This window comes from Notamacropus eugenii, chromosome 4 (assembly GCF_028372415.1).
Source record: "Notamacropus eugenii isolate mMacEug1 chromosome 4, mMacEug1.pri_v2, whole genome shotgun sequence".
In the NCBI taxonomy this organism is placed as follows: Eukaryota; Metazoa; Chordata; class Mammalia; order Diprotodontia; family Macropodidae; genus Notamacropus; species Notamacropus eugenii.
This window is the reverse complement of record NC_092875.1, coordinates 34,476,174-34,502,181: the sequence shown is the minus strand read 5'-3', so window position 1 is coordinate 34,502,181 and position 26,008 is coordinate 34,476,174. Positions and strand designations below refer to the sequence as shown.

The 26,008-nt window shown below is 46.5% G+C and overlaps 1 protein-coding gene across 3 annotated transcripts in view; it reads left to right on the top strand.

The window, feature by feature from the left end:
* The window catches only part of ACAD10 (acyl-CoA dehydrogenase family member 10), a 60,029-nt gene extending 36,877 nt beyond the window's left edge, over positions 1 to 23,152 (top strand). For all 3 annotated transcript variants that reach the window (XM_072600436.1, XM_072600437.1, XM_072600438.1), the window contains 14 exons: positions 1,605 to 1,673; positions 2,325 to 2,506; positions 5,529 to 5,679; positions 7,424 to 7,569; positions 8,587 to 8,760; positions 12,436 to 12,836; positions 14,343 to 14,483; positions 15,710 to 15,847; positions 15,958 to 16,048; positions 16,721 to 16,879; positions 18,293 to 18,465; positions 20,868 to 21,011; positions 21,651 to 21,728; positions 22,372 to 23,152. In XM_072600436.1, coding sequence (XP_072456537.1) covers positions 1,605 to 1,673; positions 2,325 to 2,506; positions 5,529 to 5,679; positions 7,424 to 7,569; positions 8,587 to 8,760; positions 12,436 to 12,836; positions 14,343 to 14,483; positions 15,710 to 15,847; positions 15,958 to 16,048; positions 16,721 to 16,879; positions 18,293 to 18,465; positions 20,868 to 21,011; positions 21,651 to 21,728; positions 22,372 to 22,506 — 2,182 coding nt within the window. In that variant the 3' untranslated portion in view covers positions 22,507 to 23,152. The remainder of the gene's footprint in view (positions 1 to 1,604; positions 1,674 to 2,324; positions 2,507 to 5,528; positions 5,680 to 7,423; positions 7,570 to 8,586; positions 8,761 to 12,435; positions 12,837 to 14,342; positions 14,484 to 15,709; positions 15,848 to 15,957; positions 16,049 to 16,720; positions 16,880 to 18,292; positions 18,466 to 20,867; positions 21,012 to 21,650; positions 21,729 to 22,371) is intronic.
* The last annotated feature ends 2,856 nt before the right edge of the window (positions 23,153 to 26,008 follow it).

The window sequence follows — 26,008 nt, the reverse complement described above, 5'->3', positions numbered from 1 at the left end:
GACTCCTCTCCCTACAACAGCCCTCAGTAACCTGGAGGATGATCTTCAAACATTTCTGGGGCTGAAACATTCATTTTCTACAGTCAACCTGTTTGAACCTGTTGATTCTGGGCCTTGGACATAAAGGTCATCTGCACAGGCCCTGTCCCCAAACATCTTGCTAAGAGCTGCCTCAGCATGCCCTCCACCAATGTGGCCTTTGAGCTCGTGGGGACAGCTAGCTCATTGCTATGATGGAGCATCAGAGTAGGACATAGAGTTTAACTCTACGTGTATGTATTCATATATATATATATATATATATATATATATATATATATATATATATATATATATATATACACACACATATACATATAGGTTTGTATACAGACATACATATATATCAAGTAGGCTGCACCACATTTTAGTTTTGTCATTTCAGTCATATCTGACTCTTCATGACTCAATTGGAGTGGTTGGCCATTTCCTTCCCCAGCTCATCTGACAGATGAGAAAACTGAGGTAACCAGAGCTAAGTGACTTGCTCAGGGTCACATAGCTACGAAGTGTATGAGTTCAAATTTGAACTCGGGTCTTCCTCACTCCAGGCCTGGTGCTCTATCCACTGCACAACCTAGCTGCCCCAGCAATAGTGTACAACATTATATATAAGGGATTAGGAAAAAGAAACAGTCATATATATAGTCAGAAGACAAGATAGACTGGCTGTATGATGAGAGTGAGGGATGACCAATGGACAGCCCTTGTGCTCCTCTGGTGTCCTCAGGGTGTTAGGAGAACACAGGAAAAACCCCCAGAATGTGAAGTGAACCTATGACAAACTTAGGGGACAACCCAGGCAAGCATCACTCTGGATGAGCAGACCTGGGTGGATTGGAGGGAATACTCTCATCTGGGAGAAGGCAGATCCATTTCAGCATTGAGTATAATGACCTGATCTATATCTGGCCACTGGTCCCATATGGCTTCCTCACTTAAATCCAATTCACTTGCATGTCATGGCGTCACCTTCCTCATGTCAGGTTCCTCTTCGGATACAAAGGACAAACAGTGTGTGTGAAACACACAAAAATATGGGGTGTAGGGAAGAGAGAGGGAGAAAGACAGAAAAAGAGAATGAGAGAGGAGAGAGGAAAAGAGAGGGGAAAGAGAGAAAAAGAATGAAAGGAGAAGGAGGAGAAAGGAGAGAAAGTGAGAAGGAAGGGGAAAAGAAGGAAAGAGGAGAGAGGGAGAAAGACACAAAAGTGAGAGAGAGAGAGAAGCAAAGGAGGAGACAGTGAGAAAAAGGAAACAAAAAGAGAGTGGTATAAAGGGAGAGAGGGAGAGACAGAGACATAGAGATGCAGATGTATTCAAAAGTGGCCACTGAACACATACGTTGGTTGTGCCTTTGATTCTGCCATGTTAAGCATGTGTGTACGGCACACATTAAAGGATTCGTAGCTGACATTTTTCTTCTTTGGCGTGGTTATATGATTGTCTTTTTTGTGGATGTGTGCTTGGTTAAGTTAATGACAAATTTTAAGAACATACATTCTCAGCTCAGTTGGGACTTGCCTCCCTCTGATGGACCAGTGACCCTGCCTCTTTTGTGTCCATAGGATAATAAAAGCCCTCAGTGCTGCTGGAGTTCCTGTCCCCAAAGTTCTTGACCTTTGTGGGGATTCAAGGTAATTTGGGGATTTTTTTCCACTCAGAGCAAGGCTTCTGGGATGGTGCAGGGCCCTAAGATGGCCCACCCATGCAGTTTGCTAAGTTAAGGATAAGGAAAACTTAGATGAAAAAGGAGAAATGGAGGCCATGTAGCCATCTTCTCAGGAACTCAAAAATGTTTGAATTGTATAACAAGATAGGAGGGAAATGTTTTATTTTCCATGAGTAGAAAACAACTTGCATGGGCAATTGTCTTTTCCTAAGTTTAATTAATTAAGTTTAGTGTTTATTACTGTTTCTGAGGCAATTTTCCATGTGACTCTTTCTAATAATTAACTGGACAGGGTTAAAGCTCCCTTGCAGATAATCTGAGAGTGCTCTGTGGTAAGCGACCCACTGATAGCTTAGGGACTTGTCATGAGGGTGCAGAGGAAGGGCAGTGTAATTCATGCCACAGACCATCACCTTTGAAACTTGTTTGATGGTTTCTTCATGTGGACAAAGGGTAGGCTTGAGAGAAAACCTCTGCTGCTATAGTCTTGTGTCCCACAGAAGGGGAAAGAATGTCCAGCCATGTGTGGGTCTGACCCTTTTGTTAACATTGAGATCATTTGTGAACATAAGAAAACAAGAGTGATCATCTAAGAGTCTTGTCTGTGTGCCTGCAGCATCATTGGCACGCCATTCTACTTGATGGAGTACTGCCCTGGGCAGATCTACAAGGATGTCTCACTTCCAGGCATGGAGCCCAGCCAGAGGAAGGCCATCTACTCCGCCATGAACCAAGTGCTGTGTCAGCTTCATAGCGTGGACATCAAGGCAGCAGGCCTGGAAGACTATGGGAAGCATGGTAAGGAAGCAGTTAGAGTCCCTTTGTTTGTGAATGCTGTTGCTAGCGAATTTTTTTATATTTGTGGAGTGACCAAATTTTACTTCTCAGCCCTATTTTAAAGGTGCCTCCTGTGTACTGAAAAGCTGATGGTGTCCTAGTTTGCATTAAGAAAACCACAGTGTCCTGAACGAGGGAAGTGTTAGGCTTGCTGTCTGTCTGACCTGAGCCCTATTCAGACACCTCTGGGATATTGGGTCCAGTTCTGGATGCCATATTGGGGGCACAATGATGATGCAGAGGATCCAGAGGATGGTGATGACAGTGATGACGATGGCCGGGTTGGGGAAGGGCTATGAAATTAGCCACATAAGACTCTGCTAAAGACATCAGGGGTATTTAGGCTAAAGAAGAGAAGATTTAGGGGGGGAATATATGTAGAGGGCCATCATCCAAAAGAGGTGTGGACCTGTTCTTCTTAGTTCCAAGAGAAAGAACTGGGAAGCCCTGGGTTTGGGTGCATAGGGGCAGTTTTTGACTTGATGTCAGGAAAAACTTCTGAATAATGCACAAGGTCCCAAGGTGGGGGAGGCTGCCTCAAGAGGTGGTGAGCTCTCTGTCACTGGTGGTATTCAAGCAGAACCTCGATGAACCTTTGTTGAGGACGGTGCAGTGGGGATTCTTGCTCCAGTGCGGGTTGGGCCGCAGAACCTCCACCTGGAGATTCTGGGATTCTTTGGGATTGCCCTTCTCAGGTTGAGTTCCCATTAGTTGCTCTTTTCACCCTGGAACACTTTTATATCACTCCTCTTCTTATTCTCTTCATACACATACACATTATAAAACTTCCCATTCTCTCGTTTTCTTTTACATCTTCAACAGTGAAGGCCAAAGAAGATTAGGGGAGGGGAAGGGTCTTTGATTTTGTCTCCTGAAGCTCATTTGTGCAGGGGCACACAGCAAGTGAGTATTAGGGATGGGCTTTGGACCCAGGCTTTTCTGACTCGAACCCTAGGCTTGCTACCTCTCAAAAATAGGAAAAATGCTGTCAGATTTGGTCCATTGTTTTGGGGTGTAGGCAGCGCCCTCTGGTAAAGGGAGATGAATGAACTGTTCATGGACTACTGCAGACCCTTTATGAGGGAAACCTAGGCTGTCCTGTATCAGGTGTGCTTTGTTACTTTGAGCATCTGCACAGAAACCAGGGATCCTTTCACCCACATCATTGGAGACCTAGACCAGATATGAGGGGAAATGATCCCAACAGATCGGATCCCCAAGAGGCCCCCAAGGTTAGTGAGCCCAATCCTATTAGGTTAGAGCTGGCTTCCTGACTATGGATCTCTTCTTGTTTCCATTGCCTTAGTGTGGGAGGTAGTGAAAAACACACAAGCCATGGAATCCATCAACACTGTTGGACCTTGGGAAAGCTACTTCTCTATGGCTAAGTGTCCTCCTGTGTAAGACATCACTAGTGCTATCTGCCTTGTTTCTCAGAAGTTCATCAGTCCATGGCCAGCAGTCAAGGGACCCCGGCACAGTCACTAGCTGGCTAGGTGACCTTGGGCAAATCACTGCCCGTCTCTTGCTCTCATTTTCTTCATCGATAAGGTACGATGAGGAGGCTGGAGTGGTTGATCTCCCAGCTCCAGAACGTTATCATTTTATGGTTCTAGGAACATCATGAGAGTTAAATGAGATAAACTGTGTGAAAATGTTTTGGAAAAAGTCCAAAACAAAAGGTTAATGGGAGATATTATATAACTGGGATTAATGGTTCAGTCTCTTTTGGGTGATGGTAACTGAATGTCCTGAATTCATTCACCTTCATCGTTTCAGAAGCCCCAGTGAAGTCTGGGCATCAAGCCCCATAATAGGAGTGTAGAGAAATGATTTCTACTGACTCACAGCCATTCCTAGAGGCACTTTTTAAAATTGATGAGCATAAAAAAGTTGACTGATATTTCATTTTTAACAAACAAGTTGAATTGGACATTCTCACTTCTTTCTGAGAATTTTGTCTAATTATGTCAGAGCTCCAGCCTAGAAACCTGCTTCTGAGAGCTGTGGTTGAAGCAGGTGGCAGACAGAGCCATGAATCAGGGTAGGCCTGGGTCTGGGAAGAGGGCTGGTCTTGACATTAATTAAATTTTCAGCTGGGCAGGGGTGGAGTTGGACAGTTAGTCCCAAGTCTCGTCACAGAAAGCGTTTGTATAGGGCAGAGACAGCAGGTCAGCCATAGAGTCAGAGGCTGGCCTGGTCCTCCCAGCAGAGATTGACTGGTACATTGAAGAGTTCCAAGAGACCATAATTGTTCTTACAACTCTGGAGGACAGACCAGGACCAGTCAGTTGTCAGCTCAGCTCAAACATTTCTTTCCTACTCTGTTCACGAAGCTCATGTAGTCGCAGAATTTCAGAGGTGGAATCTCAGTAGCTCTAGAGTCCAATTTATCCCTGACCAAGAATCTCCTCCACAGTATCTGAAACAAATGATTGTCCAGATTGCTTGAAGACCTCACTCCTTTGGTTATGAAGAGTTGGAGGGGGAAGGAAATGTAGAGTCAGGGAATTCCCCTGTTCCTCAGTCCCACTTGATGTGTTTGATTCCTCACTGGACATCAGAACCAGGTTTTCTGGCCTGATTGGGAACACCCTGAGGCATCCCCATCACAGAAGACCTTGAAGTTATTTTCCTCGTCAATAGGGGAAAACAAGGGGACTGGAGTAATTGACTTCCCAGACCTAGAATTTTATCATTTTATGATTCTAGAAATACCATGAGAATTAAATGAGATAAAATGCGTAAAAATGCTTTGAAAAGGTACAAAACAAGTGTGTAAATGGAAGATGGTGGCATCATTTAGGCTTTTGTTGTCTTTACCAGGTAATCGATCCATCTTCTGGGGGATTGGATGAAAAACTTCATTTATGTCCATCTGATCATTCTCAAATAAGATTTACAAGCTCCTTCATGGATTAATTTTCAAGACTTTTGAAGTCTTTGGTGTAGCCCACCTGTATGCTAAACTTCTTTGTTTTAGGGGACTATATTCAACGCCAGGTTCAAACCTGGACCAAGCAATACCGAGCCACAGAAACCAGCACGATCCCAGCCATGGAGCAGCTCATTGAATGGCTCCCACAGCACCTGCCCAAGGCACAGAAGACAACAGTGGTGCATGGAGATTTCAGGTAGAAACCAATGACAAAACAGGAGAGATTTTAAAGTGAGAAGGCTTCATGATTAGCTGAAGGCTGTTTGTGTGCCCTGGGGCAGATTTCACTGGTGGATTGGATTGGATTTGTAGTTAGAAGGTGTTACGCTTTCTCGATCAGTTACAGCCCCCTGTCAGTCTCTCCAAGCAGGAAGGGGAAGACCTCCAGACTTGACCCAAAGGTCAGCTAGTGATTGACCAGGTTCTCCTTTTGCAGTATTGAAACCAACCATATAGAGCCAAAGTGACTTGCTCAGGCCTTTGATGTGTGGTCAGTTGCTAGCAGAGCCAGGAGGGCCTGGCATCCAACCTGTGCTTCTGGCTTGAACCTGTCTTGCTTTGGAACCGACTAATTACATTTTTGATTATTTGTAATGTTTTTCCATTCACATAAGCACTTAGGAAGCCAGAGTGATCTGTACCCAGGCCAAACTAGAATCTTTCTAATTATTTTAACCCTTCTCTGCCCTAGAGAATGGAGAAAAAGCATTTTGTTGAGCAAGTTTTTTTTAAAAAAATAGTATTTTGAAGATAGAATTTGCATGCATTTGAAATCAGTCTTCTCTTCCCTACTTTATCAAGTACGATTCCCTCCCTCCATCCTTATTGTGAGGGTTTTGGCCCATGGCCTCCTGGAATAATTTCTTCTAAGGCTCGTAGGCTCAACTTTCTTGGAGCAGTCAAGGTTTGGCTGCAGTGGGCATATGGGTGCCATTGTCCTCTGCTGGCGCATTGGGCCCTCAATGATATCCTCTGTTGACTCTGACTGGAAAAACAAAGATATTTATTTTTTATCCTGGGCTTGGTTTGTCTGGTCCTCATGTGTGGCATCTGGGGTTGAATTTCTTCTTTCATTTACTCTTTACCCCAAAGCCTCTAGACTAGGAGACTGTCATTATAGTGGGTCTGAAACTCACCAGGGCATCAAGACTGAAATTGATGATACCATGGCCTTCATTTTCCCATAACTGCTGGTCTGGACAAGACTCACCTCTCCATCATTTGACAATACAGAGATCCAATACATATTATTAAACTCAAAACTTCCACAAAAATCCACAGCCTTCAGCCCCCTTGCCCGCTCATTTCATTGGCTGGAGTGATGTAGCCATTTCATAGGCCATAGGATCATAGGCCTTGAGCTGAAGGGGATCTCAGAAGCCATCAGTCCAACCCCCTCCTCTTACAAATGAGGAAGCTGATGCCCAGGGAGATTCAATGACTTACCCAAGGTCATTCAGGTAGCAGGATTGAGGCTGGACTCTAGAGCCAATGCTTTTTCCATGGTACTGTGCTGCCTTCTAGTAGTAGTTTCTAAACATAATTGAGTAGGAAAAACAGTGGACTGGTCATCAGAGCTTCAGGCACTAAATGAAGATGTGGGTTTAATGGAGATGATATCCATGGTTTCTCACAGCTCTAGGCTAGAACATGACCTTACCACTCACTCAGTAGATCCAGGACAAGCTGTCTCCTCTGTGAACCTGAACTTACCCATCTGTAAAGTGAAGTAGTTGAACTAAAGAATTTGTAAATAATTTAAATAATCCAAATAATTTAGAGCTGGCCCTTCTGGCTCTAAAAATCCTGAGAATCCTTATAGTTTATTGGAAATGTCTGAGATAGGGCAGCCCATGGAATATTGGCCTGGTGCATGGCCGGTGCTTCCCACATATTTGTCGTGTTCATGTTTTTCTTCAATCTTTCTGTTGCTTCTTTAGGCTAGACAACCTGATCTTTGATCCAGAAAAGGCTGAGGTGCTCGCTGTCCTCGACTGGGAGCTATCTACATTAGGAGATCCTCTCTCCGATGTTGCCTACAATTGCCTGGCTCATTATTTGCCATCTGATTTCCCTATCATAAAAGGTATGAGCTGTTGTGGAGGAGGATCAAAATGCCCACCCTCCCCCACAGATAGCCATGGGAAGGGAGGCGCCTCACTGGGGTTCGGTTCTGGGAGGAGATGGGGAATGAACAGTGCTTTGGCAGGAAGGGCTGTGGGAAAACAACTTAACACAACTGGGAAGGAAGAGGGGGGCATTGGTTGGGCAAGTGTGGAATACACAAAATTCCACACTTTTAATTTAATGTCCAGATAGTGAGTATAATAATAAATTAAAATATCCAGATATCTTTTCAGCCATCTATAGTCCTAGGGGAAGAGAGTGGAAATTTCCATTTGTGTCCCCAGTAGACTGACTAGAAGCTCCTGGTGGGCAAGGACTGTTCTGCTTCTGCCTTTGTAGCTATAACACTTAGCACAGTGCCTGGCACATGGTAACCACTTAATAAACGTGGATTGACTGACCAATTGATTCATTTGTAACAAATTTTCCTCCCCTCACTTTTAGAAATCCCCATTTTAACAAGGTTTCTCACAAATAGACAAGGCAAAAGATTCTTCTGAGGTCATATCTTCCTGTCGCTTGAATACTGACCACAAGGTAGATGGGAACTCAGAAACTGGGCCTTCCCAGCCCACTTTCATTTAGTTGAACCTGTAGGAGCCAATGTGGAACAGTAGTTCCTGCTTGACTCCAGTTCCCTCAGGGAGGAGGGGCCACTGGAATAATGTGTGAATTCCTCCAGTGAACTTCAAAGCAGATTTCCAATGAGTAAACCTGAGAATCATGGGATCAGGGGAGGCTAGATTTAGATCTGGAAAAGACCTTGGAAACCATCAAGTCCAACCCTCTCATTTTACAGCTGAGGAAGCTGAGGCAGAGAGAGGTTAAGAGACTTGATGAAGGCAGTATATAGGTAGGCTGTGAACTGAGGTCTGCCTGACTTCTCTCCACAATTCCATGACGCCTCACAGGGATCTCAAGGGAGAGTGATGACATTGGCTGTCGAGTAACAAACTGTTTCTTTCTTGTTTCTCAGGTTTGAGTGATCTGGATATTACTCAGCTAGGAATCCCTACTGCTGAGGAGTATTTCAAAATGTATTGCCATCAAATGGAGATCCCTGCAGCTGAAAACTGGAATTTCTACATGGCCTTCTCCTTCTTCCGAATAGCTGCCATCTTACAAGGGGTGTACAAACGTTCTCTCAAAGGTAAGCAGACCGCAGAGCTACAAAGTTGCCCTGAGGGTGTGAAGCAGTAGAACTAGCAGAGATCTCAGGGCAGTCCCTCAAACCTGAAGGCTGGCCAGGCCATCCAGGGACAGGCCCTGTGCCCTTAGAAGAGCCCCTAGACATCTGGGGGAAACAGGCTGGGCCAGGATTTCTGAGAGAATTGATGCACTAGCCCAACTCGAAAAACAGGCTCTTTCCTCCTAAGGAAGCATGAGATGTGCATAGTGGGGAGAAAAGGAAATGATGCTGAGAGTTTGTTGCCTTAGCTTCAGCCTAATGGAAAAGTCAGTTTCCTCCCTCTGAAAAATTAGACTTGTTGCCACATTGGTTGGTGTACGTGTCCGTGTTTGCATTCATTTCCCCAGCATGTTCACATGCATGTACATATTTCTGTGCAGTGTCTGTGGATAATATCCTCTGCTTTGATCCTGGGCCAGTTACTTAATCCCAGCCTCAGTTTCCTCATCTGGAACCTGGAGACAGTACCAGCATTTAGCTGACAGGGTTGTGGTGTTTGCAGAGTACTTACACATGTTGTCTCATCTGGTCCTCACAATGACCCTGGGCGGGGGGGAGAAAAGATAAGAAACTCAGGCTTGGAAATGTCGAGTTTGGGATACCAGTGGGAAATCCAGATGGAGGTGTTCTGTAGGCAACTTTGCCATCATCTGTGTAGGGAGGACAGTTGAAGTCTTGGGGAAAAATGGCTGAGGACATTGGGACTCCTGCCTTAAGGGTCTAGGAATAGGATAAGAAGCCCATGGAGACTGAAAGGGAGCAGCAGAAGAGGCAGGAGGAGAACAGGATGTCTCTGAAACCAAGGGAGGAGCTCGTAGCCAGGACCAGTGCTGGTCAGGAGAGTCAGAGGCTAGCGAAGGGTCTGTGTTGGACTGGGCAGAGGAGGAGAGAATCCTGGGTTTGCTGAGGAGATGATTGCTACAGTATCAGGAGAGAAGCTGGCTGCAAGGGGCCATGGAGAGCGTCAGGCTTAGACTGGGTTGTGGGAGGAAGGAGAGATGGAAACCGGGCCTCATCCCCTCTCAGAAGGTGAGTCAGAACTTGTTATTGGGCAGGAAGGGTAGGTCTACAGAAAGACACAATATTGTAGAAGAGATAGAACTATGTGGCTCTGGGGCCTTTTAGGCACCTGAGCTTGTTACATCATTTGGGGAGGACCTGGCAGGCAGGAGGCCAGTGCAAACATTCAGGGCAGTGAGACTTTTGCCAGAACATTCTAAGTGGAAGGCAGACATGAAAATTAATAAATTACTGATAAGTCCACCAGATAATCAGATTCCTTAACAATAAAAGTTCCCTGCAATATCCTCTCCCTTCCTTCTGGGCAGAAATGATTTATCTATGTTGGACACCTGAGAGTCTATGACACTTTTACCTCTTTGACCTTATTCTTTTCCAATAACTGTGTGAAGGAGGCCACATGGGTCTAATTATCACTATTTTACACATGAAGAAACTGATCCTCAGAGAGGTTTTTTTTTTATTAATTAATTTGTTTTCAGTTTTCTACAATCCCTTCCATAACTCTTAGATTTTCTCTCCCTCCCTCCACCCTTCTTCCCTGAGACAACATGCATTCTTATATGAGTCCAAGCATACATTCTTACTAAATACATTTTCACCTTAGTCATGTTGCATGGAAGAATTAAAATGAATGGGAGCTCATAGCTGACGGTACTAAGATTTGCCAAAAACTAGGTCTTTATATTCTTTTCATCGTTTCCCTTTTTTCTTGATTCTCTATAGTCAGTGTAAAATGCATATAATTCAATAAAATGACTGCTGAATCCCTCCAGAGGAGAGAGGGAGACAGTCAGATGTACCCCTGATTCCCTCTAGATGTTTTCGAAGTGCCCTCTCTTGGACTTTGCATTCTGCTCCAGTGTCATGTAACCTGGGAAAACTTACTCTACCTCCGTGGCCTGAGGGTCCCTATCCCTTGAATGAGGGGATTGGAGGAGACCTTTTGGTCTCTTCCAGCTCTAGAGCTGAGCTGTAATCTGACATGGTCCCATCTGTCCTCCTTAGACCCTCCTCTGTAAAGTAGGATGACTGGACTAGTTGGTGACACTATGATTCCATCACACTACTGTTATCGTCATCACCACCACCACCATCGTACGGTTATCAATCTTAGCCTCCCTGAACCTCCATTTCCTCGGCTGTACAATGAGGGGGCTGGACTCGACAGTCTCTGAAGGCCTTCTCTGTTCTAAGGATGCCTCCATCCCGGCCATTGTTAAACAGCCTTTTCCCATCATGAAGCTCTTTGATTTTTGATGACATTGATCCAATAAAGGAGCCCCACTGAGTAGCCAGGGTCCTTCCTGGAACCTTTGCATGGGCAAATGCCACTGGCTTGTCCCAAGTCTAGCCTAACAGGAAGTCATCTGACCTGTTTACTAGGCTCTCCAAGAGCCAGACGTCCCTTGATGCCAGAGTTGGTCACCAGACAGCATGTCTACACAGATCAATATGTGTGTGTGAGCACACCTGGACCCTCAGACCCCAGACTCAGCTCTGGATCCCTCTCATCAGCCGTGGCTGAGTGATTTTAGGGGACATCAAGCTTTATAGCTTTGCAGAGCTGTGATGTTTGTAGTACAGGTGCCCCCCCTTCCCCCTCAAAGACCACTTTTGGGAAGAGCGATAAGCCATAGCAGTGATAGTAGTCTATCAGTCCCTTCTAAAGCCCTGGCTCTGACCAGGCAGGGATTAGAATTGATTGAAGCAGGAGCAGTGAGCTAGAGCAAGAGACATTAAAAGACAGGAGACTGAGCACTCTGAAGAGGGGAAGGGATCTAATTATGGAGAACAACATTACAAAGCTCCTTCCTGCCCACTGGAAGAAGGGGAAAATTGCTCCTAATAAAACTGAATTCAAATATCATGTCTTTTCCTTAGAGGTGTCAGGTGTATCCTGATAATGATCTAGAAAGGAAATGAATCCAGCACGTGCAGGAAGATTTAAATAGTTATCATGAGCCAGACTTCCTGCTGAGGTGCTGAAGGGTTTGGCTCACAACTCACACAGAGCAGCAGAAATGAGTATTACTGCGGCCCACGACTTGTACAAAAGGACAAGCTTAGAAGAAGCAGCCACTGAAAATGATGACAGCTGGGAATAGTATTGGGCACTGAGAGGATGCATTTGCTGAAACTAACTCAGTAAGAAAAAAACAGTCTCTTTAGGATGGGTGGCCGTGGCCAGACACAGGGGAAACTAACAGGAATGGGGGTGGCTGCTAGGGAATGCCATGCTGCCCAGAGATCCTGGCCTGGAGATAGGAAGACTCATCTTCCTGGGTTCAAATCTGGCCTCAGGTACTTATTAGCTCAGTGACTCTGAGCAAGTCACTTATCCCTGTTTGCCCCAGTTTTCTCACCTGTAAAATGAGCTAGAGAGGAAAATGGCCAACCGATTCAATATCTTTGCCAAGAAAATCCCAAATGGGGTCATGGAGAGTCAGACACAAATGAAATGACTCAACAACAACCAGTAATGACCAAGTGAAGGAGGGAGGGGAAGAGACCGTGGATTAGACAAGGATTCAGGAATGTGGCGACCACCCTCCTGATCCTGTTGGGGTCAATGGTTTTGGGATCACTAACCCCTTATGTCTTGATTTTGGTCAGGTCAGTCAAGCTCGGCATCTGCAGAGCAGAGTGGAAAACTGGTTGAATTCATGTCTAATCTGGCATGGGACTTTGCTGTCAAGGAAGGGTTTCGGATCTTCAAAGGAATGCCAAATACAAGACAGCCTACGAGATCCTACTCTCAGTGGGCCCATTGGAGGCCGCTGCTAGCCCTAGACAGGACAAGTAGTCAGGCCACGTTTTCCAAGGCATCTCAAGCAGCTGCTGCCAAAGGGGTCCTGATCATCTCTCCAGAGGCCCTCTCAGAACCAGTCAGGGACCTCCACCACAGGCTGGAGAAATTCATAGAAACCCATGTATATCCCATTGAGCAAGAACTGAGAAATCACCAGATGTCTGAGGCCAGATGGACACCGCCTCCGCAGATCGAAGAGCTCAAGGTAAACAGATCTTAGGGAGAATCACCTTCTGCCAAAATGGCATGGAATGGTAAAACCATCACTCTTGTGTTTAAGAAAACTATATTGCTATATTTTACTTTTCTGTCATTTTAATTTGCAAATAGAATATTCCCTCACTCCTGCCCAGAGAGCCATCCCTCAGAATGATGAAGAAAAAAAAAGTAGATAAGACTAATTTCTCTTCTGGGGTCATTCTAATTACCCAGCATTCACTCTTACAATTTTGCTCCTGACTGGGTTCTAGTTCTTGTATCTTTTGTCATCCCTGTCCTGCTCACTTGGACTCTGCATCAGCTTGGAGTTTTCTCCTACTTCTCTGATTCTTGAGCCATCATTCCTTGTAGTGCAGGACTATTCCATCCTTCATGGGCCTCAGCTGGCCTGGCCATCCTCAGTCCCTGCACATCTCTGTGGGTACCACAAAAAATGCCCCTGGAATATTTTAGCCTATATGGGAACATTCATTCTGGCTTTGTTGGCCAGGCAGAGATCCGAACTGATTGACGCAGGAGCAGTGAGCAAGTGACTTATTAAAAAACAGAAAACTGAACTCTCAGGAAAGAGGAAGAGTCTAATTATGGAGAACAATGTTATAAGGGTCCTTCCTGCCCACTTGAAGAAGGGGAAAATTGCTCCTAATAAAACTGAACTCAAGCATTATGTGTTTTCCTTAGAGGTGTCAGGTGTATCCTGATAATGATCTAGCAAGGAAATGAATCCAGCAAGTGGGGTCATGCTAGTCACCTTTTTTTTTAAAAGCATAATTCCGAATTGTTTTCCAAGATGAAAATCCTGACTTTTCACTGAGCCCAGATGTTCTGTGTCTCTGACACTTCTGTGCTTTTGGCTGTGTCTGATGTTAAAAACCAGATCAGAGACATTAAATTATCTTGAATATCTCTCTGTCTGTCTCTCCCTACCTCTTTTCTCTTTCTCTCCTCTTTCTCTGTCTCTTTCCCTCCCTCCTTCCCTTCTCTCTTTTTCTCTCCTTCTCTTTTACTGTCTCTGTCTCTCCTTCCCTCCTGATCTCCCTCTGTTCTGTCTGTCTGTCTGTCAGTCTGTCTCACTCTCTATCTCATCTGATGCTTGAGAGACAAAAGCCCAGGGTCCCAGCTCCTGTTGCACTAGTGAAGTCTAACCCCACGGCAGTCCAGGCAGTAAAGGCAAAGTCTCATTGGGAGGGTGCATCTGGGCGTGAGTTGGATGAAGGCTGCTCTCTCTTTCCCAAGATCGAGGGCCAGTCTTTTGGTTCTGCTGGGATCTCCTAATGTGCCTCTTAATCATTACTTGGTTTCTCCTTTTGCTTTTTGGGTTCACAGACTTGAGGTTTAGCATTAAACCAGGATGGCCAGGGTAATGACCTCAACATGGGTGGTGGTTGCAGCTGGTCTCTGCCTGCTTTCCTTCCTGTTCTTTTGGGTGTGGATCTTTCATGGATCTAGGCTAAATTAGTCACTGATGTTCTCTCTTGGCACTCCTGGACAGGAAAAAGCCAAGTCTGAAGGGCTGTGGAATCTCTTCTTGCCAGTTGAGACGGACCCTGAGAGGAAGTATGGTGCAGGCCTGACCAATCTGGAATATGCCCATTTATGTGAGCTCATGGGCAAGTCCATATATGCCCCAGAGGTACCTACTTTTTGGTCTACCATCAATCAATCAATAAGCATTTATTAAGCCCCTACTATATGCCAGGTACTGTACTCTGGGGATACAAAAAGTGTCATAAGACAATCCTTGTCTTCAGGGAACTTACAATTCAATGCGGTATATGACAAGCAATGAATATATGCAAGATAAAGAGGAAATAATTAACAGAGGGAAAGCACTGGAATGAAGAGGGGTTGGGGACAGCTTCCTGTAGGAGGTGGAATTTCAGCGGGGACTTTAAGGAAGCCAGGAGGCAGAGATGAGGAGCTAGAGCATTCTAGGCCTGGGGAACATGGGGCGGGGGTGGGATGGGGTTGGGCGGGTGAGGTTGGGATCAGTTATGAAGGGCTTTGCCAATCAGAGCATTTTGTATTTGCTCCTGGGGCAGGGGCGGGGGAGGGGTGACATGGTCAGACCTGCTTTTTAGGAAAATATCTTTAGTGGCTAAATAGAGGATAGACTGGAGCAGGGAAAGACCAGAGCCAGGCCGACCGCCCCAGCAGCTATTGTGATACTGCAGATGTGAGGTGATGAGGGTCTATACTGGAGGGGTGTCAGTGTCAGAGGAGAGAAAGGGGACACATTAGAGACATGTTGTAGAGGGGATGTCCAGAGGCCTTAGCAACAGCTTGGATGTCGGGGGAGGGTTAGAGATAATGCCGAGCTCAGGGTGACTTCCAGGTCTTGAGCCTGAGGGGCCTGGGTGATTTTAATGATGTGGAGAATTAACTGCTTGTAGCTTATTGTCTTGGAGATGGCCTAGGAAGGCGGGATGTCTGGTTCCAGGTGGCAGAGCCAGCCTGTGTCCGAGGAAGTCCTTGATCCTGCATCCTGGAGCTGGACTCCTCCCTTCGGGGCTCTTCCTCCTGGACTTCGCTGCCTTTTTCTCCTGTGCCCCAATGAGTACTGATAACTAGCTTTTAAACAAGAAGCTCCATAAGAGCCTAGTGCTGGACAGAGAACAGGACACTCAGAGTGGCTAGAGCATGGCCCGGAAGCACAACTGGATGAGGGAGGCTCCATTAGGGAGGCAAGTGGAGGTGGAAAGAAGAGATGGGCATGGGAGAGCATATACTTTCTTCTGGCTTGCTTTCCACAGGTCTTTTGTCCCTGTCTTCTAGACCAAAGGGGCAGAAAAACATCTCTCTGACGCTGTGAACAAGCGTGTAGAAGTCACTGGTACATGTAGTTTTCCCTCTTTGCAGATCTTTAATTGCTCTGCCCCTGACACGGGAAACATGGAGCTGCTGGTGAGATATGGAACCGATGAGCAGAAGGCCCGATGGCTCCTTCCTCTGCTGGATGGAAAGATTCGCTCTTGCTTTGCTATGACAGAGCCACAGGTATAGACCAGAAGCAGGCACCTCCCCTTCCCTCTCATCCCAGCCGCTATTCCCTAGCCTCCAGCCCAGGATCCATGGGTAGATTTGAACTCAAGCCTTCTCTTCTTCAGGTTGCTTCATCGGATGCCACCAATATTGAATCTTCAATTAAAGAAGAGAATGGAGTCTACGTCATAAATGGTCATAAATGGTGGATATCAGGTAACTGGCTTCAAGGCCCTTTTAAAAAATAGGCTTTGGTCTGGACTGTCTTTGTAAAAGGGCTCCATCATCCCTAGGCCAAGCCTAGGGTCCGTAAAGAAATGAAGGGGCCCTTCGGACCCATTTGCAGGGAACTCCAGGGGCCTGAACCTTTCTGTTCACTGAAGGGACATTTAAGCTCCAGAACAAAAGGATGGCTAGCTCTCGGGGATCTGAATGTTGGCACCATTGCCCTAAAATGGGAGCTGGATTCATTGCACTTTCCCATACCCTTCTCTCACCTGCAGACCAGAAAGCCTAGCTTGGCCTCCACCCCTGGCATTGCTTTTCTCCTCCCATCCACTCTCTGGGCACCGTGCCCCCAGCCTCAGAGCTCCACGTCACAGCTCAGCCAGCTCTGCCTCATAGGCCCTTCCTTCTGTTGGGCTACTTGCGGGCCTCAGAATGGAGCTCAGACTGCAGCATTTCTGGATTAACCACTCGTATGCCTAGGGATTCAGTCCTTACAAGGACAGAGAGGAATTGGAGCCTGCTTCTGATGCCCTGAAGATCTGCATGGGCTTGATTTGCTCCCTTCTTGTTAATTGGTTCTATTATAGTAATAAGTTTGCAGGGAGGCTTGGTAAGCTTGGAGTCAGGCGATCTGCTTCTGTCTCTCTCTTTTCCTGGCAGGAATCCTGGATCCTCGTTGCCAGCTCTGTGTGTTTATGGGAAAAACAGACCCACTTGCTCCAAGGCACCAGCAACAGTCAGTACTCTTGGTTCCCATGGATACCCCAGGGATAAAAGTCCTCAGACCACTGAGCGTGTTTGGGCTGGAAGACCCTCCAGGTAAAGCCCAGCAACCTCCGAGGGCCTCATCCACAAACACCAGCATTAGTGCTCCTCTAAGGGCTCTTGGCTGGGATCTCCCCAAGGCTGCTTGGTAGTATGGCAAATGATATTGGAAATGGAGTCAGGAAAACCAAGTTGGAATCCTTACTCTGTGACCCCAGTGGGGATGCCTTATCTCTGAGACCTCCTCTGTGACAAGGGGACAAGGATAGCATCCCCTCCCAGCGTGCATGAGGGTCAGATGAGGTGACCCACAGATGACTCTTTACAATCCTTAAGGCAAGAGAGAAATGTTTGGCAGTAGTGTTATTTTGGCCACCAGGTGGTTCCATAGTGCACAGAGCCCACAGGTTGGCATCTGCAAGATTCTTCCTGAGTTCAAATCTGGACTCAGACCCTTACTAGCTGTGTGACCCTGGGCAAGTCACTTCACCCTGTTTGCCTCAGTTTCCTCATCTGTAAAATGAGATGGAGAAGGAAATGGCAAACCACTCCAGTTTCTCTGCCAAGAAAACCCCCAATGGGGTCATGGAGAGTTGGACACAACTGAAAAACAATTAGCGTTCTAGAGATTATCATTACCATCACCGTTATTATTATCACTAGGAGTTGTAGTTTTCGTGGTGGTGTCATCGTCGCCATAATTCTTCTTTGCCACAGTGTGCTTCTGTATAAAATTCACATGTACAGACCTCCCCAATTCAGTCTAATCTCAGGTGGAATTCCCAGGCTCACTCGTGGATTCATCTTCTTCTTCAGCTTATACTTTCCCCATAAAAGGTGAGTCTGCCTCCGTGGAGCCTGAGGAAGGCCCCAGGTACCACTTGTGGTTCCCACATCTCGAGTATAGAGAAGGTTGCCTTAGTGTCATGGATACTATATTCAGGCTGGTCATGTGATCCTGCTCTTCTTGGCTAAAAATGTAAAACTTGTACTGGCTTTGTGGGCCAACCCTGCTTTGCTGTCTCCACTCTCTGAGAGGCCCTCCCTGCATGAAGATCAGCAGATGCCATGTTTTCTAGGTGCCTGAGCAAAGTGACTGTTTGAATCCATTTGGTCACTTACTACCTAGGTAACTGTGGGAAGGTCAGTTCATCTCTCTAGGCTTGCAAAATGAAGTGGTTAGATTAGACTGAGGGATTCTGGTCCCTTCGGCCCCTCAGTCAATGTCCATGTGAACTTCTGATCTTAAGTTCCTAGGTTTTTACTTGGAGACATCTGTCATCCCTCTTCACTTCCTGGCTTAGTTTTAGGCTTTGGTGAGAAGCAGAATTAGCCCTCTCCACGAGGTGGCCAAAGCAAGGAGAGAAAGCGGAAAGGACCTAAAACCAACCTGAAGGAATCGCTGTCGCACTATATCTTCTGCTAAGAAGCCATGGACCTAACTGGGTTCCCTTTCTGTCTCTTTAGGTGGTCACGGTGAGGTCCTGTTTGAGAATGTACACGTGCCTAAGGACCACATGGTCCTGGGCCCTGGCCGAGGCTTTGAAATTGCCCAGGGCAGGCTTGGCCCTGGGAGGATCCATCACTGCATGAGGCTGATTGGGTACTCGGAGAGAACGCTGGCTCTCATGAAGGAGCGGGTGGGTAGGATCCCTTCTGGTCTGCTGAGTTCAAGTCCCTGATGCTTCCTTGGCTGATTCCATGGGAATTAGTGGAGGAGGCAAGGTGAGGTCTTCACTAGAGAAAGCAAAGAGATATTTGAGGCTTGGCTTCACGTTGGATATCAGGCTGAAGTTAGACACTTAGGGCAGAGATACTGTGACTCATTCCCTTCCCTCTCTGCCCCATTGGGCAGGACCTGGATCTGATGAGACCAAGGGGTTACTGGGCTCCCCCAGATCTGGAGCCACAATTATGAAGGCCATATTCCTCTTGCTCCCAGTGCCTGGACTGTGTGGCCCTCCCCTGATTCCCTCCACCTTCTGTTTGGCCCGGAGCTGAGGACTAGGAATTCTTCCTTTGGTGCCAGTTGGAAGTCTGAAACCAAAGGGCAAGCTGAGCCTCGAGTTGAGCCTTTAGCTCTTTTGCCAGGAACAAGAGTTCAGGTCAGTGGCATCCATCTCGCAGAGGTGAAGCCAGCTCTGGAGACCATGTGAGCCTTTTACAAGAGTGTCTGCAAAGGAGAGCAGCAGGCCTTGTTAGCGGGTGCCTGCCGGTGCTGCTCACGTTTCAGTTCCCCCTCCCGACTTCTCTGCCCCACACTTGACCATTCCCAGCTCAGACCAACTCGACAACTTGAGTTTTTCTCAATATACAGGGAATCCCTAACCCTGTACGCATCCCAGGCAATACATTCCCATCCTGCCCAGCACTCAGAACACAGAGCAAGAGTGGATTCTAGAATGTCAGGCATAGAATCCTGTCCACTCCTCCCACAGCTGAAGAAACTCGAGCCCAACTCAGGAAAGGGGCTGACCCAGGGTTATACAACTAGCCAGCGGCAGGGCTGGTGTGTGGCAGGGAGGCCGAGGGGGCTGGTCAAAAGGGTTCTGGCTTGGAGTCAGATTAATTACATACTGGTTCTACCATTTACTCTACTGTGCCCTTAGACAGGGCACACTACAGGCCTCCAAGGCCCCTTCTAGCTCAGAAGTTAGCAAGGATCCCATATTTGTGGTCCAGGGGTCTTTCCACAGCCCCATTAGGTCTTTCTTCACAGCTCCCAGGATCTCTAACCTTATTTCTCGGGACGAAGCTGCCTCTCAAGTAACATGTAGCCCTGGGCCCACTGATCAGCCTGGAGGCTGGGCCACAGTGGGGCTTTAGGCCTTAGTAGCTTGTATATCACATATACATACATGCACACACGCACACACACACAAAACCCCTCATACATACACATATACGCATACAGACACATACACACACTTATACGCGTACAGATACATACACTCATATGCATATACTCACATAGAAACATACATGCAGACATACAAAATATTTATACACACACTCACTTATATGCACATGCACAGACCCACATATACACAATCATACACATATACTCACACAAGACACAAGTGCATACTCATACACATATACATATGGACACACATGTATACACATAAACATACATGTACACTTATGCACAGACACTCATTCACATATACTCACACAAATATACACATCTACTCATGTACATATACACTCAAACACATATATACTCACACAGAGATATGCACATACATAGATACACATATACTCATACACATATTTGCACACTCACACAAACCCAGATAAACACACTCACATACAGAAACATGTACACCACACTCACACACATGTACACACAGATACACAGACACTCACCCAAACACATGCTCTTGCAGACACATACACAGACATATACACACATACAGACATACATACATAGATGCCCACACACTCAGACACAAAGACAGGAGATTCAAAGACAGTCCTGACATCTGCCTGGTGGCCTCTTCTCCCTCCGAGCTGGGAGCCTTTGCTTGCAGCAGGGCCAGACCAGTGCCTGATTCTTCCCCACTTCCTCACTTGGCATCGTTTCTGTAAAGAGCAGAACTAATTCTGAGACAGGGCCGAGGGTGTCCTCCTCTCCCCAGTGGAATGGGACCCATTGCTCTTCCCTGCTCCTGGCCCACATTGGCTACTTGCATATCAGAAGACTACTGCCACATTTTTACCTTGAGGTGGTGGAGCCCAAAGTGGGGGACAGTGCCATGTAGATGCCCTCTGCAGAGGGCAGTGCGATGGGTCTGGCCAGAGTTACTGGCCCTCCCAAAGCATCTTGGGCCAGCATCCAGGCAAAATTGAAAATGGGCATAGCCCTCCCACTCTTGCCCCCACCTTCACCAGTGCCCCTCCCTCTTTTAGTGCCCCTGCTTCCTCCTCTCATGACCTCATCCCAGGTCTTGCCATCTCCCTTGGCCTAGGAGAGGGTAGAATGGCGTTTGTGTGATGGAGCCTGGACCATCTTTAAGGGCCTTCGGTCCCTGTGTTGCAGGTGAAATCCCGAGTGGCGTTTGGGAAGCCACTGGCGGAGCAGGGCACCATTTTGGCCGACATCGCCAAGTCCCGGGCTGATATTGATCAGGCAAGACTGCTTGTGTTGAAAGCTGCTCACCTCATGGATGTAGCAGGAAACAAGGTACATGCTTCTAGACTATGGGGAACAAGAGACACCATTTACATTGTTAAGAACAGGATGCTCCAGGTGGGAAAGGACAGGTGGGTGTCATCTCTAGAAGCCAATATCTAATCTGACCTAGGGATCCTGATGGACCAAAGTTTTGTCTGAATCTCAGATAGAATTTGAGGGGATAAGAATAAAATCATACACTTGGGCACAAAAACATCAAGTTCGCTAGTATAAGAAGGGTGTGGCATGATTAGTCAGCACTGGTTCTAAAAAGCAGTGGGGGCTTCAGTGGAGCACAAGCTCCATATGAGTCAGTGTTGTGATATGGTGGCTAAGAAAGTGGGGGCTGCATTTCAAAGGACCCAGCTTCTAGGACCAGCAGGGAGATGAGAGCCTGGCTGTCCTCTGCCTTTTCCAGACCTCATTTGTGGCATTGTGCTAAGTTCTGGGCACAAGGTAAAAGATCATTGATAAGCTGGAGGGCATCCTAAAGAGAGCTTTGTTTATTCTTGAAGCAATAGGGAGCATTGAAAGGTCAATCCTGTCTCTCCCTCGGCTGGTCTGAGGTTCTAGGTCAGCTGCTATGGTTTCCAAGGTTCTATCTTGGGCACTCACCATGCCATCCTTGGCTTTCCTTGGTTTGTCCAGGCAGCTGCTTTAGACATTGCCATGATCAAAATGGTGGCTCCAACCATGGCCCTGCGAGTGATTGACCGTGCTATTCAGGTGAGTATGAAGCACAGAGGACCGATTTGTGGGTTTAAACCTATAATAGTCAGACTTTACAAAATGAAAAAGGCCTTTGAATTCTTCCCCTTAGCAGCACCCCAAATCCTAGGGACATAATTCTAAATCATAGATTTGGATCTAAAAGAGACCTTTGAGGCTCCCTAACCAAGAGCATACATCCCTTTCACATGTGTCTAGGTCAGTAAACAGTAGAATTCTTTCCAAATCTAAGGCTTCCTGCCCCCATATCCTCTGTCCCCACACAGCCCGAGAAGGAGAAGTTTTCTTGGCAACAGTTTGTTAGGTGGGGCTGCTTAGCGAAGGCAATACTCACAATGACCGAGTTGGCACTTTCATCAATGTCCTAGGAGTCAGGACCCTTCCCAGACTCAGTCCCAGAATTTTATCATTGAATTTGGTGTGCTGGGCTTGAGTGGTAGGACTGCCTCTCCAATTCCCACTCCACCGCTGCTGACCCCATTTGACCTCTGTGTGACCTTGGGGAGGCCATTTAACTTCCAGGCTTCAGTTTGTTCATCTGTTAGATGAGGGTGTCTGCTGTCCCTTGTGGCCCCACAGTTAGCCCCTTAGGGAGATCTGTTGCATGCTTTCCCCTCTCACTTCCTGCTGTGTGTTTCAGGCCTTTGGAGCTGCAGGACTGAGCACTGATTCTCCCCTGGCCCAGTTTTTCTCTTGGGCACGAGCGCTTCGGCTTGCAGATGGGCCTGATGAGGTTCACAGGACCACGGTGGCGAAGATGGAGTTAAAGCGCTAGGTCTTTGCTCTGTGGCCATCAGCAGCAGCTGCAGCAGTGCCATAGCTGGAGGAATTAGGAAGCTTGGGGATTAGGAGTGATGTAATTTAGAAACATCTCTGTGGTTGAGGGTGTCAGCCCTTTGGTTGTGTTAGATCTGGAACAATCACCATGACATTTTACTGCCTATAGGAGAACTCCTTATGAGAAACATCTCATGATGCATGAGAGGCCAGGGCTGAGAGAAGCCACAAAGCTGGCATTGGCCTCTGCCGGCCTGCCTGCCTGGGAATCCAACTGGGGTGGTACTTAGTGGCCCTGAGAGTGAACCAAGGACACTAAGAACTAAGGCCTGCTAGAAGGGTGGCAGTGGGGGAACTACCAGTTCTGGGCCTTCGTTTGCCCAATGGTGCCCTCTTCTGCCGTCAAGAAACACCTGATCCTTCAGAGAGGATGGACAGCCCAAGGGGCCCTGGAGTTCTCCTGGAGTGAAACTAAGACCTGGCCCCTGACACCACCCTCTCAGCCATCTCAGGGGCTCCAAATTGTGTGCTCTTAGATTAAAAAATGGAAAGGAGATTGAAAAAATGGGAAATAAATCACATGATCTTGGGGCGTGTTTATAAAATGTGGACAACATTTAGAATAAAGCATTTTAATTTTGTCATCCCTCTGCATCAGTACTGAAGTCATCACCACTCATACTTCCATTGACATGAGACTCTTCCAGGGCCCTGGCCTCTTTCCATTGCTCCACCCTCCAACCAGACCTTCAGAGACCCTACTCTGGAGGAGCTAAGCCCCCAGATTCTCCTCAGGCCTGCATCTTGACCCTCTTTTCCCTTCTACCTCTGACTCTGAGAACTGTGGTTAGATCCCCACCACTGCTGTCTCTGGAAGGACTGCGTCCAGAACAAAACACTCCTGCCTGGCTATCACTCTCCCCCACCTCCATGCTTGGTTTCTTCTGTTAAAATGTCACCTCTTTGGGGGCAGAAACTTTCAGATTTGTATCCCCAGTAAATCACTGGGAGAACATTCCTGCCTCATCTTCCCAGTAACTCCGGGAGGTAGGTACTCAGGGAGTTTTTATTCACATTTTACTGATGAGGAAACTGAGGTGCAGGGTGGTAAAGTGAATTGCTAGTCAGCGCCAAAAAGGGTATTTGATCCCAGCTTCCTCTTAGTGGTTTGAGATTGTGATGGAACCTCCCACCTTCCATCAGTCACGATATTATTTCTTCGTTTAATGTTCATGATTTGTTGTTGCTCACTCTTTTTAGTCAAGCAAATTCTTTTTGGGATGTTTTGGGCAAAAATACTAGGGGTATACCATTTCTTTCTCCAGCTCATTTTACAGATGAGGAAACTGAGGCAAACAGGATGAAGTGACTTGCCCAGGGTCACATAGCTAACAAGTGTCTGAGGCTGTATTTGAACTCAGATTTTCCTGACTCTAGGCCCAATGCTCTATCCCCTGTGCTGCCTATCTGCCCCTGTGTTCATGATAAATGCCATCAAAGAAACAATTGTTTTTGGCACATGAAGGGTATTCTAGTAGAGGAGAAACACCTACAGACCTACATTCAAAGCTTAGTATTGCCACTTACTAGTTGTGTGGCCTAGGGTAAATCTCTTCCCCTCTTTGGGCCTCAGTTTCCTCATTTGTAAAACTAAGGTAATAATAGTTGTACTCCCTGGAACCTCACAGCCTTCTTCTCTGCTTCATGTGCCTTGGACTTATTACTTGACTGCGTGAAGAATCTTGTGATTTCATCACAAGAACTTCCCACATGGCAACTCCCTTCACTGACAGAGATCTCATCCCATTGAGGACTTAGTAGGTCATAGAATTGTAGACTGAGAGGAGGGAGAAGCTTTAAGCAGAGGTCATTGACTCTCTTAGACTCATTTTACAGATTAGGAAACTGAGGCATTTAGAGATTAGCTATATAAACTAGCATTTGCAAAGTACCTTTTCTCACTTGATTCTTGAGATAGGCCTGTTATCCTGTATCCTGTTATTCTGTAGATAAGGAAACTGAAGCTAAAAAAAAAAAAGTTATGTGACTTGCCCTGTATTGTAGCTAATAAACTTTAGAAGCAGAGTTCAAACTTAAGTTTTCCTAACTCCAAACCCCATACTCTAGCTACTATGCCATATTGTTTTTAAAGGAAAGAAAGAAAAAAACAACGTTCATTTGAAATGATGAGATTCACTTCTGGGTAGATCATGAAAGCGTTTCTCTTAGCCCACTTTCTAAGAACCCTGACTGAGGACGTGATGTATCTGGTTTATCTCCCAGAGTGATATGAGGGTGTGAGGGGGAGCCTTGGGGACCCATGGAGGAAGCAGAGAGCAGCTGCCCCTTTGTGAAAATCATCAGAGCTTGTGCAGAAAGGGGGAGACTTTCTCCTATTCACGAAGCCCATTACTGACTTAGAGACCCTGATCTGGGTGCTAGTCACCTCAGAGAATTACCTGGGCCATCCATCTCTTGAGTTACAAGGTTAATCAAGCCAACTTCCAAGTGGAAGCTAGTTGCTACTCTCATACCAGATGTCAACCACTATCTAAGGTCTTGTTTAGTCATTTCAGTCATGTCTGACTCTCCATGAACCCATTTGGGGTTTCCTTAGCAAAGATACTGGAGTGGTTTGCCATTTCCTTCTCTAGCTCATTTCACAGATAAGAAAACTGAGGCAAAAAGTGTAAAGTGAGTTGCCCAGAGTCACACAGCTAGTGAGTGAGGTCACATTTGAACTCGGGTCTTCCTGCCTCTAGGCCCAGTGCTCTATCTATTTCAACACCTATCTGCCTGCCTAGATCCAGGAACCTATGATTCAGTAAGAGTCCAAAATCCAGCCTCAGAAACCTATTAGCTATGTGACCCTGGGCAAGTCACTTAATCCCAGTCTGCCTCAGTTTACTCAACTGTAAAATGGGGACCACAATGGCACCTACCACCCAGGGATATTTTGAGGATCAAATGAGATAATATTTGTAAAGGGCTTAATGCAGTACCTTGGCATACAGCAGGGACTTAATAAATGCTCATTCCCTTCCCTTCCTATGGCCTGAGGTTAGGGAGCCTGGAGAAACCTTAGGGAGACATGATGGTTGTCTTCCTAACATCTACTGTGAGCCTTGTGGGCTATAAAATTCCAACGTAGCAAAGTCATTAAGGACTCCAAGCATGATTAATCAGTTTATTATGGAGCCTGGGGGTTACCTAATGAATTGGGTCCAAAATCTTCCTCCTGATCTGGGATTGCCCCCCATCTTCACCCCCTTGGGTACTAATTACTTTTATACACTTTGGAGAGTACTAAAAATGGAAAGAGGCATTACAATTCACTGATTGGTCAATTCTAGAAGCAGGGAAATCTTATGGGTGGCTAAGGGGAACGTCCATCATAACTACTTTGTCAACACATTTTTCACAGGTCATCAGCTCCAGGTCATCTCAGCAGGGGCTTTCTAACGCTCATAAGACCCTTTAAACAACCTCTCAGGGCCTTC